General features: G+C 59.8%; 2 protein-coding genes and 1 long non-coding RNA gene across 7 annotated transcripts in view; 2 read left to right on the plus strand and 1 right to left on the minus strand.

The window, feature by feature from the left end:
* The window catches only part of ST3GAL3 (ST3 beta-galactoside alpha-2,3-sialyltransferase 3), a 196,108-nt gene extending 191,157 nt beyond the window's left edge, over positions 1-4,951 (plus strand). For both annotated transcript variants that reach the window (XM_041738150.1, XM_041738151.1), the window contains one exon: positions 4,719-4,951. In XM_041738150.1, the coding sequence (XP_041594084.1) occupies positions 4,719-4,808 (90 nt within the window). In that variant the 3' untranslated portion in view covers positions 4,809-4,951. The remainder of the gene's footprint in view (positions 1-4,718) is intronic.
* The window catches only part of LOC121481116, a 31,319-nt gene extending 15,564 nt beyond the window's left edge, over positions 1-15,755 (minus strand). The window contains exon 1 of the long non-coding RNA XR_005985190.1: positions 15,615-15,755. This is a non-coding gene — a long non-coding RNA (uncharacterized LOC121481116). The remainder of the gene's footprint in view (positions 1-15,614) is intronic.
* On the plus strand, positions 7,778-13,634 carry ARTN (artemin). Of its 4 annotated transcripts, XM_041738153.1 has the most exons (7): positions 7,778-8,443; positions 8,643-8,791; positions 8,884-9,047; positions 9,430-9,533; positions 9,975-10,185; positions 10,573-10,711; positions 10,801-13,634. In XM_041738153.1, exons 5-7 carry the CDS (start codon positions 10,126-10,128, stop codon positions 11,250-11,252), a joined length of 651 nt encoding a protein of 216 aa, XP_041594087.1. In that variant the 5' UTR covers positions 7,778-8,443; positions 8,643-8,791; positions 8,884-9,047; positions 9,430-9,533; positions 9,975-10,125; the 3' UTR covers positions 11,253-13,634. The 4 variants fall into 4 exon arrangements, with proteins under 4 accessions (XP_041594087.1, XP_041594086.1, XP_041594089.1 ...); XM_041738152.1 differs by lacking the exon at positions 9,430-9,533 and having other exon boundaries at positions 9,948-10,185; XM_041738155.1 differs by lacking the exons at positions 8,884-9,047; positions 9,430-9,533 and having other exon boundaries at positions 9,948-10,185.
* Positions 15,756-15,904: the final 149 nt, after the last annotated feature.

Genomic DNA, 15,904 nt, shown 5'->3' on the forward strand with positions numbered 1-15,904 from the left:
CAAACCACCCAGAGACGTTGCCTGTCAGCGCGGGGACAGTCCCTGTACCTGTTCTTCCCTCCCCTGTGAAGGGGAGCACTGAAGAGCTGAAGCTCTTTATCACCCAGAATTGCTTCCTGGGTGATCCATACGTCCAGCTGCCCTTATGTTCAGCAGCGTTGAGGCTCTCTGGGCTGGCATCAGCTACTTCTGACAGCATCTCTGCCTTCACATCCAGAACCGTGGGAGCCCCTCTTACAACTCTCTCCACTTCCACTGTCAGCCTTCCACTGACGCCAGCCTGGGACCAGCACATCGTGAACCGGCGCTTTGAGCAGCTTCTCTGCTCCCACATGAGGGGATGGGGTGGACGGGGTGTTGAGGACGCCTCCCATCTGTGCAGATTTCTAGTTCTGTAAATATAGGTGTTCCCATCTCAGCCAGCCCTCCTTCCTGCTCATTACCCTTTCACATGTGCTTCTCCAACCCAGAGCCCTGTACTCTCTGAAAGCTCCCCGACCCTCCCTGCAGGAAGGACTCGCCCCATCTGCCCTCCGCCCTCCCTGGCTGCCCCATTCACCTGCCATGTCTCCCACTAAGGTCACCAGCGACTCAGCTCAAGGCTGCCAAATCCAGTGGACACATGGAAGCCTCATCTTTCCTGAACTCCCAGAAACGCTTTTTCTGTTGACCACTCTTTCCTCTTTGAAACTTTTCCTGCTCAGACTGGTGAGCCTGTAGTCTCTGGTGTTCCTCTTATTTCACACACCAGTCTCTCTCCTTCTCTTTCTCGGCGTCCTTGATTTCAGTCCACCCCCCAAAGGTCCGTGTTCGCTAGGGCTCCATCCTGGACCGCCTTCTCTTCTCACTCTCCACATCCTCCAGGAGATTGGCATCCCCACCTGTAGCTTGAGTTACCATCTGTATGGTCTCGCATTTGTTGGTTCACTCAGGACATCTCAAGTGATGGGAAGTTACTACAGGAATTTAAGAGAGAGCCTTGGAAAACCAGAAGCAGCCTTCCTGTTGCCTGGAGCGGGGTTCAGGAGCAGGGCGCCCATCCTGGGTCTAGGTCAGCTCCAGAACTGTCTGATGCCATCCACCTCGGCAGTGGTTCCAGGCCCTGCCTCCTTGTTGCCAGGAGCCCAGTGGTCTTTCCATCTGTGTCTCTTCTCCTGTATATCTTCTTGCTCTCTTGTCCCCTGCCACCACCCCCTCTGAACCACTAGCACAGCTCTTTCCTGTCTTCTGGTTTCTGGTTCCTTGTATCTTTGGTCTCTTACAAACTCTTTTTGTGTAAACTTTGTGTCAGAGTTTCAGGCAGAGGATGAGAAGCTGTAGCCAGCTCACCCAGGGCTTTCTGAGCCATGGTGAAGAGTTTGGACTTGACTCTGAAGGCCAGGAGGAGCCATGGAGGGGTTTTAGGCTGTAGATCAGCGTGTAGCAGGTCACTGTGGCCGCAGCATCAAATAGAGCGGCACAAGGCAGAGAGGTCAAACTAGCTGGAAGGGCATCACGGCAGTCTAGGCAAGAGATGAAGACTCCTGACCAGGAACTGCTCAGTGTTGATGAGAAGACAGAGAAAAACGGAATTTTAAATCAGCAGGGCCCGGGCTTGCCTCGATATAGGAATGAGGGAGGACAGCACCTTCCCTGAAGCCCTCTGGTGGAGCCCGTTCCCTTCCTTATGCCAAAGAAAGATCTCAGTTTTCAGGCCAGGCTGCCCACCCCCCCCCCAATTATCCTCTGACACTGGCTGGCTTGAGGCTTCTGGCATCTGCTGCACCCCCTCCATGCGGGGTGCTGGGGACTTCACACCAGGAGATCAAATGGCCTGGGTTTAGAACCTGGCTCTGTACTTTTCTTTCCTTACCAGTAAAAGGGTAATGACAGCACCTACCGCCTAGGTTTGGGGAAGATTAGACACAATGATGTGTGAGAAAAGAAAGGCCTGGCACATAGTAAGCACTCATAAATGTTAGCCATTATTACTAATGTTTTATCCGTGCTCATCACTGTTACCTCCCAATATCCTAGATGAGGACTCCCTGGAAATGCCTGGGTTTAGGATCCCTGCTGCATCTCTTCCTTGAGTGTCTCCAGGAAGCAACTTAACCATGCAGCACCCTGGCCCCAGCACCACTTCCCCTGCACTCGACCCACGGGTCCATTCTCCAGACCCAGCAGAAGTGGGCGGGCTGTGGAGACAAGCAGAGCAAGGGTCACAGGCTGGGGGATGTACAAGGGATTTCAAGGGAGTTTAGAGAGGAGACAGAGCCAAAGTAGGGAAGAGTTCCTAAGGTGCGGGGTTGCAGAGACCAAGGGCATTCACGTGCTGTCCACCATGCCAGGTGCCATCCAGGAGTCCAGTAAGAGGAGTAGTGGGAAATGGCCAGTGGCTAGGAGCTAGACTGCTAGCTGAGCAGTGGGTAGAGGCTGTGCAGAGAGGCGGGCATGGTGCATAGGACGTGCTCCCCAGAAGGGGGGAGGAGGATGAGGAGAGGGACGGAGCAGCAGCTCGCTCAAGGCCGAAGGGGGCTCACACAGGACTGTGCCACTCAGCAGGGAAACTCAGGCTGGAAATGTCCATTAGTGCACTGCGAGCCCAGCTGCCTGTTCAGATAGGCGGCCCGCCTGGAGGGCATACCCCAGGGAGCCCAGAGTACAAAGTGCAGGTGGTCAGGGCAGCACCAGTGGTTAATGACTGGACCAAGGATGGGGAGCCAGAGATAAAGATGGAAAAAGAGGTGTCAGAAGGACAGGTACATCCAGAATCAGGGGTCCCGCTGAGCCCGGGGACCCAGGACTGCCTGGAGACAGTATAGACAGCATAGTGTAGCCCGCTCGTAAGCTCCTGCGCCCTCTGCACCGGAGGGGGAATGAGGAGGCATTGCCTGGCCCCAGAGAGCTACAGCCCAGGGCCGACCTTTTTGTTTACTATTTTATCATGGACACTGTCAAACCTATTCATAAATGTAGAAAATAATATAATGAACTCTCATGCACCTGTCACTCACTCCCTCAAGTATCAGTACCTGCCCGGTGTTCATCTGTTCTTCCCATCATGCATCCCTCCCCACTGGTTATTTGGAAACAAGTCTCAGATACCATATCATTCCAGGCATAAATATTTCGGTAACTTTCTCCAAAAGACAGGAACTTCCAAAAAACCGTCATGATACCATTATCACACCTAAAAAATTTTAAATTAATAATTCCTTAATATCATAAAAAATTCCAGTTTTGGAGTGCCTGGCTGGCCCAGTCAGAAGAGCATGCAACTCTTGGTATCAGGTTCATGAGTGTGAACCTCGTGATAGGTGTAGAGATTAGTAAAAAAAATAAATAAGCTTTAAAAAAAAAAAAAAAAAAAAGAAGGTCCAGTCTTCCACCAAGCTTTTAGCCATCAGTGACTCCCAGTGGGTGTTCTTGAAACTAACCCATCAGGCTGACTGCTTCTTCCTGGGCAAGCAGGAAAGAGCAGTACAAGTTTACACACTTGTTCAGATCCTGGCTCTGCCAGTCCTCCAAGCCTCTGTGTTCTGACCCACAAATCTAATCTCCATCGGCACATCTTTATTGAGCACCCACTGTGTGCCAAACAGGCCCCTCCTTCAAAGAGAGACTGTGTGCTGGATGATTGACTCCTCAAGGGAGGAGGGCAGATCGCGCTGGGGGTCTGCAGCAGTTCACAGACAGCAGAATGTCATGACAGGAGCCTCAAGGGGGGGCCAGAGGTTTTGGGGAGTTTGGAGAGACAGTGGTGTGGACGCAGCAATTGAGAGAGGAAAACCCTGTAGACCTTCCAGGCGCCATGGAGCATGGAGCGGGAGAGAAGAAACAGTCACATTGGGGAGGTGTCGGGGGGACACTGTCCTTGGGGTAGCCGGGTTCATGGTCAGCCCAAGATACTGAAAGGGATATTCAGAGGATATAGGGAATTTTGCCTGAGTTTCAGATTGAAAAGATCTCTGGCCTCAGGTTGGAGAAAGGTGACTGGATGAGAACAGGGCCACGACAGAGCCGTCGGTACCAAGTAGGTCAGCAGTGCCCGTGAACAAGGCGGTAAGGCTCAGTGCTGACATAGAGCGGAGCACACGGGTGCAGACAGACCTCCAAGAGGCTGTCAGCTTTCCCTGAGTCAGGCCACCAGTCTTTTTTCATTCTGAGAGACTTAGCCACCAGAGCCTCCTGGTCTGAGTACGGGGGACCAGGAGAGCCCGAGCCTGGGTGCACTGTTCACCCAGGAAAGCCCCAGAAGGCGGCATGTTCCCTGTGATTTCCAAATTAGCAGAAAGGTGAGCCTCTTGTCCTCAGGCCCCCTGGCTCCTCTGATCTGAGAGGCAGGATTTCATCAGCCTGGAGACTGCATTGCATCAGGCCCGAGGATGACTCAGCCACCCCACACGGTTCTCCTTCCGGCAGGGCCCACCCCCCAGGCCTGGGCCACATCTCCCTGACTCACATTGCCTATCCTCAGGGTATCTAGGACCCAGGTGCCCTGGACGTACTGCGACGAGGCCAAGTCTGTGGGAACAAGGCCAGAAGGTCTTACATCTCCTAAGACTCAGAAGGAAAGAGGCGTAGTTCTCGTAGGGGGGTGGAAAGAGGTTCTGGGAAGGGAGGAGGAGGAGCCCTGGGACTCAGCAGATTTCCCACAGTCACAGGGCGCTGGGAGAGTGGTGGTCAGAAGAGAGTGCCAAGCTCCACTCATCACTTCCCCGTGCCTTTCCTTTCAGTCCTGGACACACAATATCCAGCGAGAGAAAGAGTTTCTGCGCAAGCTGGTGAAGGCGCGCGTCATCACCGACCTAACCAGCGGCATCTGAGGTGGGCCCAGCACATGGCCACGGAGGTCCTGGCACCGCCAAGAGGAAGCCGCAGCCACTGCCACCTGTCCACTTCATTGGCCTCGGTCTGGCTCTGCCTGAAAGGCGCAGGAGTCTTCAGACCCAGAGAAGGACAGTGCCAAGGGGCCCCAGTGCTGGCGAGGCCTTGGCAGGGCAGCCAGAGCTGTGTCTGCCCAGAGGCCAGCCTCAGAGACCAGCACTTAGGCTCATTCTCAGCCTGGGTCCTTGAAGCCAGAGGGCCAGGAGGCCACCGGCCGTGCCCAGCAGGCCCAGCATGCAGGAAGTAGACATCAGGCCGCAGGGCTGCTGCTGGAATCATTTCTCCAATCAGTGTTTGGTGTATTATCATTTTGTGAATTTGGGTAGGGGGGAGGGTAGGGATAATTTATTTTTAAATAAGGTTGGAGATGTCAAGTTTGGTCCACTTGCCGTGCAGAAAGAGGCCCCGTAGGCAGCCCACCGGGTAGTAGTACCAGCGGGCTCCCTGTAGAGTGGGGGTGCCCTGACTCACCTGTGCCCTGCTCGGGGCTACAGGGATGTGGGCAGGGCCTCCCGCCAGCGCCCTCCAGCTCATGATACTGGCCTTTCTTGAGGAGAAGATGGGGTATTCCCATTCACCAGCCCCTAACTACCGCACAGGGAAACCCTGGAGCCATCACTTAAGCCAACAAGACAGACCCTGGGTTAAGCAGAGAGGACTTCAAAGCTCGGGAGGTGAGGCCCGGCCTAAGCGGTGGGAACGCCCCCCCTCCCCAGCAGCCGCTGATCCATAGGACAGTGCCCCAGCCTGAACTGACCAACTTGGCAGCTGTTCTGGATTTCAGCAATGAGACTGTCACGTCCTTGGGTTCTGCCTTTAGCCTGGACCAGAAGGAAGCGAGGCTCAAGGACCTCACGCAGGCTGTGGCAGCCATCCTGGAAGCAATAAAGCTCTTCCCTGAATTTGGCCTCCTCTTGCTTTCTCTGACTTTCCTGGAAGAAGCAGGAGCCTGGGGCCTCAGCTACTACCTTAAACCCAAGGGCCATCTCTCTAGCCCACAGACTCCTGGGTCCCTGTCTCTTCTGTCTCTTCTACCGCAGGACCTGGGTAGCTTGGGAGCCACCTGGGGGCCTTCGGAAGCCTCTCCCATCCCACACGGGCCGCACCCTCTTGGCCTTAAGAGGCAGACCAGAAGTATGAGGGCAGGGGTAGTCATAGGGTAGTCTCTCCTACCCTAAAGGAGCCACAGGGCGGGGGGCTGAAGTCCACAGCCTTAGGACAGCGCCCCCGGGTCCCCAGAGCCCCAGCTCGGTATGCAGAGATTCCTGCAAGCACAGAAAAGCTATATGCCAAGCCCCGACACAGGCTCACAGGCCACACTTGCTCCTGGCCAGGCCGAACTCTGGAGAATGTGCCCCACCCCCACCCCCACCCCCAGAGCACAAAGGCACACCCTCTCCCTCTTCCCTCAGCTCCCCTTAACCTACACAGGACAGGAAGGCACAGCCCAGCTCTAGGCACCCTCAGGTGAACCCGAGAAAGGACATCCCGGACCCCAACCCTGGAGAGCCCTAGAATCTGATCTCTACCCTCTCGGTATGCCCAGAGCCTGAGATTGGGGCCAACACCCACGTGCACCTGAGGCCAGCGAGTGAGCTTCCTGCCAGAGCTGCCACTGGGGCAGAGTGAGGCAGCCGCCCCAATCCTAGAGTCCTTGCCATCCCAATGACCACCAGCCTCCCAATGCCCCTGCACTGCTGTGCTTTGTCCTCAGGCAGAAGTGTCCGCTGAGGTTTGGAAAGAAAGCAAGGCCCTGAGGGACAGGCACACCCAGGGCTCCCTTGGGATGTTGCTGGAAACAGGGCAGGACTCCAACTCCAACGGACATCCTATTCTACGGGAATGCCGTCCCCTGGAGTCACGGGGCGCAGGCTGCATGCCTGCAGGAGGCAGCGGGGCTGTGCAAGCCCCAGGTTGCAGGAGGCAGCAAAGCGAGGAGCTACTCACTGCTTGGTCCCCTGTCCCACAGGGGGCCTGTCAAGCCTGCGGACAGCCCCCCTTGCCACCCCCCGGCCCCACATTGCTCTGAGGCCTGGCTTGTACTGCACGGAAGCTGCTCTTACGAAGCTGTGGTTCCCGCCGCCGCCATCCACCAGGATAAACCGGTGTGGGCTGGAAAGACTGCACATGCCTACCCCAAGATTCTGATTCAGGTCTGGGGTGGGGCCCAGACGTGGGTGGTTTTTAAAGGTCCACGGGTGATTCCGATGCATTGGCAAGGTAAAGCTGGTCCACACACGTCCCCTGAGTACTTTGGGCCCCACCCACGGCTTCTAGTTGTCGGTCGGTCAACAGTTCCCAAATTGCCATCTTCAGCCCAGCTCTCCACTTTGCTCGGGGCCACAGCTTCAGACACTTCCTGGACATTGCCCCGGGGGTGATCCACAGGCCCCTCCAACTCCACCCGTCCAACCCTGAGCTCCCGTCTCCAGCTTGTCCTCCTGGAGGGAGCCCCAGCTGCCAGCGAGCACCCCCTCCACTTGGTCACTTCACCCCATCTAATCAGGCACCAACTGAGTTTTCCAGCAGGTGTGGTCTGAAGAGCCTTGCAGCCCCCTGCTCACCCCGCGTCTCTAACTCAGACTCCCCTCTCCCCGCAGCCTGCTTCGGTCTCCCCAGACCATCCAGCCGGCCGCAGCCAGTCACTGCGATGTGTGTCTGGTCACAACATTTTGCCTGACACCCCTCGGTGGTCCCCAGGGCCACTGGTATAAAGTCCAGACCCCCTAGCATGACGCGCGGCACCTGGCCTTTCCTTACCTCTATCCGCGTTACTCACGCCACCTCCACCCCACCTGCCAAATTGCTGTCATTAGGCACCTGAAATACTAGCCTCCAGCTCCTACCTAGGAGCCTCGAGTAAGTTTCTCCTCTGTGACCCTCCCTTCGGCCGCTGGCCCGGCGAGGCTGGAGCACGGGGTTTGCCAGGGTGTGTCCCCAAGCCCCAGGCGCAGCTGGAGCAGGGTCAGGCTCCCAGAGGCCAGCGCAGCACCCCGGCGCCTGGACACCTTCCCCGCGTCTGCGGAGAGGAGCTAGCGGTGGGCCAGACCCTGCGGGTGCCGGACCCCGGACACCACGCCGATCTCGGCGCCCCCATCCCCCGGCCGAGGCAGGGACCTGCCCGTCCCCTCCCCGCCCGCCCTCAGCCCAGCCTCCCAGCTCCGTACTTCGCGTGTCTACAAACTCTGAACGCCTAGTTCCCGCGCCTCTCCGCCGCGCCGGCTTCACCCTGCGTCTCGGGTCCCTTCCCCTCGTCTCCTCCCCCCACCTCCCCGCCCCGCTCGGGGCACCTAGCATAGCCCGGGGATTGGGGGGGGTGGGGGGGGAGACCGGATCCCAGCAAGTGGAGCGGCCAGGTGAGCCCTGAAAGGTGGGGTTGGGCGGGGGCGCTGCGGGCCCCACCCCAGGATCCGGTGACGCCGGGGCTGGAATTTGACACCGGATGGCGGCGGGCAGGAGGCTGCCGAGGGATGGAGTTGGGCCCGGCCCCCAGACACGGCCCACGGGCTCCGCCAGCAGCAGGTCCCTCGGGCGCCAGCCCTACTGTGTCCCGGATCCAGAGTCCTGCACTGCGGTAAGCCGACCTGTTGGCCCACCCCGTCCCAGCCGTGGGGCGAGGGGGCGCGGGCTGGATAGCCCCCCTCCGCTCCCCCTCGCATCCTCCCTCTCCTGGGCTGGAGGCACGGCTCTCCGCCCCTCCCAGCCCTCAGTCCCCCTGTCGCTGGCCGGACTGCGCTCGCCCGCTGTAATGTGAGGCTCCCGCGCCGCTACAGGGTGCACACCGGCTGCCAAGGCCACACTCTTGGCTAAGAGACGCGCTGCCAGGTGCACAGCCCTGGGCATGAGCCTGTTCAGCTGCGGAGGAAAGGCCAGCACTGGTCCCAGGAAAGGTGCCTAGAAGAACACGGAGGACCCTCCCGCGGTGAGTATCCGGCTGGCTGGCAGGCGGGAGGACTGGAGGACCAAGTGGCCCCAGGCTGCCAGGAGGGAGACTGGGTCTGCCCTGCCCTCTAGAGACCTGCTCCTGAGCTCCCCCTAGCGCAGGGGGCCACTGAGGCTGCCCAGCCCCGCCCGCCCTCCAGCGACGAGAACAGCCCCTCAAGGCCTCATTCAATTAGCAAGGCACACCTGGCCCTGGAGGACCACACCTGGGAGGCCAGGGGAGGTCTGGTCCACAGGTATGCAGACGTCCTGTGTGCTGTGGCCTGGGGGGCAGGGGGGAGTGGAGGGTGACACCTGGGACCTAAGGGCGGACGAGCCAGGGAGGGCTCCAGGGCCCCAGAGGGAGGAATGCCAGCCAGTGCGGGTTCACCAAAAGTTGGTGGGGCTCTGCAAGGCTGGCTGGGCTCAGGAAGGATGGCTCGTGGGGGAACCTGATGTGGGGGGGGGGGGGCACAGACTCCCAGGTGCACAGGAAGCTGGAGGGTGGACAGACCTGGGCCAGCCCTCCAAGACCTGGCTACAGTGGAGGCCTGGCTGGCCCTCCTAGGAGTTGCTCACCGCGGAGTCTATTTGAGCCGAGTGGAAAGCCCACCCCCCACCCACCCTTTGAGTCTGCAGGCTTGGCAATGCTGCCCCCTGGTGGCCTCGGGGAGCCAGGCCCAGGCCCTCTGTGCGAGGACCCCTCAGCCCCAAGGGCGGCGCGCTCCTGAGGGGCATCTGCGGTGAGATGAGAGCACCCTGGCGGCTCTGGACCCAGGCAGAGCTGGCCGGGGAGCCCGGGCCAGCAGCGCTGGGTGGGCAACACAGGCTGAGGCCGGGGCGTCGCTGATGTCAGATAGGTCAACTCCAAATCCTCCCTAGGCCCTGTCTGGGACATGGAGACGAAGCTCTCTGTAGGTGGGACCACACATGTCCAACTAGTCCCTTCTCCAGCTGCTGCTGGCAGCTCCGGGGCAGGGCCGAGCAGGGAGGTCCTGGGGCAAGAGGCCTTGTGATGTCAGGCAGCCGCTGAGCTTCTCTGAGTCTTATTTGCTTGGGTGGAAAATGCGGATTATGCCGTCCACGGCCTGGAGCTGTGAGGACTGCAAGCGGGGACAGGTGCAAAGCACCAACTCATAGTTAGGTTCTCAATGCAGCTACTTCTCCTCCTGGCTTGAGTCCAGCTGTCCGAGCCCCTTGGACCTCGTCTGGAGACACCGAAGTGGAGGGATGACCTGCCCAAAGGATAACTCCTCTCTCAATGTTCCAAGCTGCCTCGAGAGGAGGGGCGGCGACCAGGTCAGCCGCGGCTGATGGGAGCTGGTCCTGACAGAGATGGAGTCCGGATGCGGAAGCCCTTCCGTGCTGCCCCCCTGGCCGCAGCCTAGGCGGCAGGTGAGCGGCCCTCCCGGCACCGCCGCCCCCAATGGAGGGAAGTGGTCTGAGCGGGGAGGGAGCACAGGGCTTGGCCTGGGCAGGCCGCAGAAGGAGGGAAGTTGGCGTCCTCGCCAGGGTGTGAGCTCGCCCCTGGGCGCCCCGGGGGCAGCGGACCCGCCCTCCCCCGCCCTCCCCCGCCCTCCCCCGCCCTGCATCCTAAGGGGGCTCCGCGCACCCAGCCAGGCGCGCAGCCTCTCTCCGATCCCTTCCCGCGCTGCCCCCACCCGAGCCGGGCCACTGCGGGTTGGGGGCGGGGCTGGCTCCGGGGCCTGGTCCGTGGGGCCTGGTCCGTGCCATCCGTGCGCAGCGGGTCCTACGGGCTCCAGACACCCTGTCTCCGCGCAGCCCGCCCTGTGGCCCGCCCTGGCCGCCCTGGCCCTGCTCAGCAGCGTCGCCGAGGCCTCCCTGGGCCCCGCGCCCCGCAGTCCCGCCCCGCGCCTCGGCCCCGCTCCGGCCCCGGCGCCCCCCACCGGCCACCTGCCGGGTAGGTGACGGCGAGGGGCGTGGCGGGGGCGTGGCGGGGGCGTGGCGGGGGCGTGGCGGGGCCCGGCGCGTGACTCCGTCTCCTTGCAGGGGGCCGCGCGGCGCGCACGTGCGGCGGAAGAGCCCGGCGGCCGCCGCCCCCGCCCCGGGCCGCGCCCCCGCCGCCCGCGCCCTCGCCCGCGCCCTCCCGCGGGGGCCGTGCGGCGCGGGCGGGGGGCCGGGGGGGCCGCGCGGGGGCGCGGGGCTGCCGCCTGCGCTCGCAGCTGGTGCCGGTGCGCGCGCTCGGCCTGGGCCACAGCTCCGACGAGCTGGTGCGCTTCCGCTTCTGCAGCGGCTCGTGCCGCCGCGCGCGCTCCGCGCACGACCTGAGCCTGGCCAGCCTGCTGGGCGCCGGGGCGCTGCGGCCGCCCCCGGGCTCGCGGCCCGCCAGCCAGCCGTGCTGCCGCCCCACGCGCTACGAGGCCGTCTCCTTCATGGACGTCAACAGCACCTGGAGGACCGTGGACCGCCTGTCGGCCACCGCCTGCGGCTGCCTGGGCTGAGGCCTCGCCCCAGGGCCGGGCGGACTGCACCCTCGGCCGCGGGGCCCCCTCGGAGCCGGAGCCGGCGCCGGCGGGTGAGTGATGCCAGCAGCCCCGAGACGCGGAGGGCCCAGGGACCCGCGCCCCCCGGGTGCCCGCCCCGCAGACACGGACACGTCGGCTCTGGAGCCCGTAGGACGCGCTGCGCACGGACTGGCACGGACCGGGCCCCACGGACCAGGCCCCGGAGCCAGCACCGCCCCCTGCAGTGGCCGGGGCGCCAAGCCTCCCCCAGGCCCCACGGACCAGGCCCCGAAGCCAGCCCCGCCCCCCTGCAGTGGCCGGGCTGCCAAGCCTTGACTAGGCCTGGGGGGCGCGGACCGGAGGAGGAGGCGCGGTTGCGTTGCGCGCACGGGCCTGTACCCACTGGTGGGAGCTGGACCCCTATTTATTACTCTTAAGTTATTTATTTACTTCCGTGCTGTGTCGGATCCTTTCCCGGGCAGTGGGGCTGGCTGCGTCAAAGCCGCTGATGGCCTTCGAGCCTGGCCTCAGGCTGAGTCAGCAATCGGGCCTGGCCCGGATTTTCCATTGCTCGCCTCCATCCTGCAGCTCTGGGACATGGGGCACTGAACACAGGCAGAGCGGGTGGCACAGGTGTGTTCTCTGGCCCAACAGGCCAGCTCTCGCACGCACGCACAGTCCCCGGTGCTCGGGATCTGGAGTTACACAAGAAAACCCTACCCTTGGGACAGACCCCAGGCTTTCTGGAGGCCTCAATGTGTAATGACACAGTCAGTGAACCACACCTTGCCCCATCCCACTATCACTAATCTGTGTCCTACCCTCCAGGGCACCCTGACATGCGCATACACTGCCTCTGCTTGTAGACAATCCAGCATGGGGGGCGCTCACTACCCGCGTTCCATGAAGCAGCCCAGGGTAAAAGAGCTGCAGAAAAGGCTGGGGCTGGGGAAGAAGGTGCAATGGGAGGCTGGTTTCTGGAGGAACGAAGCAGAGAGTGTCAAGGCAATAGAAAGGCAGGAAAGGACTGAGAGACCCCAAGAGGAATCTGCAATTTTGAGTGATGAACAAGGATATTTATTCATTCAACAAACAGTGATTAGTTACCTATATGTCAGACACTAGGGAGACCCCAGAGATACAGAAGTGAAAGGGCCAAGATCCCTGCCCTGAAGCTTAAGTCAGGAGAGACAAATTCAATTTGACAAACCGTATGAAAAAGGACAAGAAACTAATAGGTATACACATTCATCTGGAAGGAAGGAGGGGTTAGTGCTGACCCTGGCCTTCACAGTGTCCCCAAGTCATCTCTCAAAAGTCCATGCAACCCCTCTGAGCTTTCCTGCATGTCCTGTGAAATCCTGTTTCCTGGGTCCTATGAATTTGTCCAATATGATGATGTTCTTTGGAAAGAAGATGAGGACATGCGTTTGGAAAGGATGCCGACTCAGAGGAACCACCAGGCATATAGAGGGGTTGTCGGTGGCCTGTCGCTGGCCTGAAGCTGAGGAGGGAGGTCTGGGCTGGAGACTGTGCTGGCGGCTGTGAGCACAAGGGCAGTAGCTGCGGCCGAGGTGCGTGGGAGCACCATGGGAGTGAGCCGGCTGAGGCTGGGACCCCTCAGCCATCTGCCACTGCTAACCAAAATTCCTTGCAAACTGTCTAAGCGCCTGCCTGCTTTGGCACAGGTGCCCCCGTCACCCAGGACAGGGCGAGGAGCAGGCAAAAGTGAGGGCTGTGTGCATTCTGGGTCAAGGAGAAACCAGTCTGGGCTTCTAGTCTTCTGTGCTCACTGGCCCAGTTCTAGATGCTCCCAAAACTCTGGTGCTCACACCACCTTCAAACCCTCCTTTGGTACTTCTCTCTGCCTCCAAACTGATTCAGGATCCTCAGTCTCCTGCCCTCCCACTCCCACCCGAAGATAATGGCACCAGTGCCATACAGTTTGCAGATGCCTCGTGGAGGCCTGGGCCCTGGCCCCGGTTGAGGATGGAGGGGCCATCCTGTTGAGCAGGGTCATTGGGCCCAGAGAGCCCCTGCTGGAAAGACTTGAAAGCCTAGCCTAGCCCCCAAGCCCTCCAAGGAGGCCGACTGAGGCCACCTCTGACAATGCTCACAGCAAGAGAGCCAGGTCAGACCCCAAGCCAATGGTGCTGGTTCTCAACTGTCCCCAGACTGCCAGTCCTTAAGCCAGTAGGGTCCCTCCAACTGCATTCTGGGCCCCAGAGAGATTGTGCCCAACATCTCACAAAGTCCTAGATGAAACAGAACCTTTTCCAAGAACACATTCCCAAATCCCTCTTTAAAAAAAGTAAATAGGGATCCCTGGGTGGCGCAGCGGTTTAGCGCCTGCCTTTGGCCCAGGGCGCGATCCTGGAGACCCGGGATCGAATCCCACGTCGGGCTCCCGGTGTATGGAGCCTGCTTCTTCCTCTGCCTATGTCTCTGCCTCTCTCTCTCTCTCTCTCTCTCTCTCTCTCTCTCTCTGTGACTATCATAAATAAATAAAAATTAAAACAAATAAAAATAAATAAAAATAAAAAAAAGTAAATAAAGCCACTTTCCCCCCAAAAGGAAGAAGCCCCAGAGCTATAGTTCTCTGCCTACGACCTGACCAGGAGAGCACTTTCCACTCCTGAGAGTCACAGGTGGTTCTGGTAGCTCTATTTTTGTGTTTTTTTTTTTGTTTTTTTTTTTTTTGGTAGCTCTATTTTTGACTGCAGTCTTCGTTTCACATTTGCAAAGCTACATTGCCCCTTTGAGTGGTCTTCCCAGAACTGAGGTACGGTCTCCTCCAAAGGGCCATCAAGTCACCACCTCTTGTAAGACGAAAAACTACAGGCAGCTTTGAAATGGCAGCTTTTCCAGCTTCAGGGAGCACCCAACTGCCCTCTAGATTTGGTTCATCCAGGAATCGAGGTTTGGGGTTCCATATGCTTTCCTGAACTTGCCAACGGCTTTCCTCCTCTCTTGTCCAAGGATTGCCCTATTTACCCTGGCTCGAGACCCCTGCGGCAGAGTGTCGGTGCGCTGGCCTACTCCCTGAGGTCACCTCCAGAAAAGGAGAGGCTGGGTAGAAAACTGAGGGATCAGAGAAAAGATGTCGGAGAGTCTGTGCCACATGAGATCCCCTTTATTATTCACAGCAGTGGTTCTTAACCTGTTTGGGGGCTGTAGAGTTCTTAGAGAATCTGATAACAGCCAGGGATTCTCTCCCTGCGCCCCCCCCCCCCAATGATGAAAAGACCATTCCTGCAATTTATCCTACGTCCTACAGATAGGTATTTGTTGAACAACTAGATTCTCACAGGATTTTGCTTCCGCACTTAATCAAGCTCCCCACCTCACCAGCGTCTCTCTTTTCTTCAAGCTCAGACTAGGTTTCTCCTCCTCAGGGGAGCCTACACTCATCGTCTTTGGCCTTAGCAGCTATTGCCAATGTCAGCTTCTTCCATCTGAATCCAGGTACAGAGGTCCTCCTTTCCCTTTTGATTATTATTTTTTCCCCTGCTGGGATAGCTGGCAAAAGTTAATAAAAGGACAGAGAGGACAGGGCACCTGGCGGCTCAGTCAGGAGCGAGCATGTGGCTCTTGGTCTCAGGGTTGTGAGTTTGAGCCCCACGTGAGATTACTTAAATAAATAAACTTTAGGGGCCCCTGGGTGGCTCAGCGGTTGAGCGCCTGTCTTTGTTTGGCTCAGGTAGTGATCCTGGGGTCCTGGGATTGAGTCCCGCATCGGTCTCCCTGCAGGGAGTCTGCTTCTCCCTCTGCCTATCTCTGCCTCTTTGTGTCTCTCATGAGTAAATAAATACAATCTTTTAAAAATAATAAACAAACCTTAAAAATAAGAGTTAATAAAAGGACAAGTGGAAGTTTAAGGGGTAGGGGCTGCTGGGGTCTGCGGGAGCCAGATCTGTGGCTGGTCTCCGCTACACTAGCTGTGTCTCTGGACAAGGCAAGCTGAACGAACCTTCCCCAACCTCGGTTTCCTCCTCTGAAAACGGGGACTAAAAATCCCACCCGAGTTGTCCAGAGAATCGGACCTAAGGTGTGCAAAGCACTGTTCCTAGCACTTAAATGTGAGCTCTTCTTACTCTGATCACTCATAAAAGACAAGTTGCTTCCCAGCGCCTCCCCAAGTCTCCGAGTACTGTCCATGGTATGGGGTTTGCCGGTGGCTCCCCGGGCAGTCCCGAGAGCCGTCCCTTCCCGTTCCAGCGGCGCGCCGAGCCCCCCCCCCCCCGCTTCTCTGGGCGGGGCGCTGCCTCCTCCCCAGAACCCCCCTTCCTGCGCCCCAGGTGGCGGCGGCCGCGCGGCACCGCAGTGACCTGTTTCTCTCCGCCACCCGCCAACACGCACCTTCATCCACTGGCCCGCCTTCCCAGCTCCGTCCCCCGGCCCCTTCGGTCACGCCCTCCTCGGGAGCTGCTCTGCGGCGCCGCCCGCGGCTCCGACCCCGCGGCCCGCAGCAGGTCCGCGCAGGCGGGGCTCCCCGCGGGTCCCCAGCCCACGTGCTCCCGACCTCTGCCGCAAGGCGCCGCCCTCCCGCTGGGCCCAGCGCGGACTACATATCCCAGAGCACTCAGCGGCGGGGCCTTGGCCCAGCGGGGGCCTCGAGCGGCGCGCCGGTCCGCCGCCTGCGCGGGGGC

The sequence above is a fragment of the Vulpes lagopus genome, chromosome 23 (assembly GCF_018345385.1).
Source record: "Vulpes lagopus strain Blue_001 chromosome 23, ASM1834538v1, whole genome shotgun sequence".
Taxonomy (NCBI): Eukaryota; Metazoa; Chordata; class Mammalia; order Carnivora; family Canidae; genus Vulpes; species Vulpes lagopus.

Bases quoted from the DNA above. Each gene is read 5' to 3' on its own strand.
- ARTN (XM_041738153.1), top strand. From the start codon at position 10,126: ATGGAGTCCGGATGCGGAAGCCCTTCCGTGCTGCCCCCCTGGCCGCAG. The intron at 10,186-10,572 runs GTGAGCGGCCCT...GTCTCCGCGCAG, and splicing joins GGCCGCAGCCTAGGCGGCAG to CCCGCCCTGTGGCCCGCCCT. The intron at 10,712-10,800 runs GTAGGTGACGGC...GTCTCCTTGCAG, and splicing joins CCCCACCGGCCACCTGCCGG to GGGGCCGCGCGGCGCGCACG.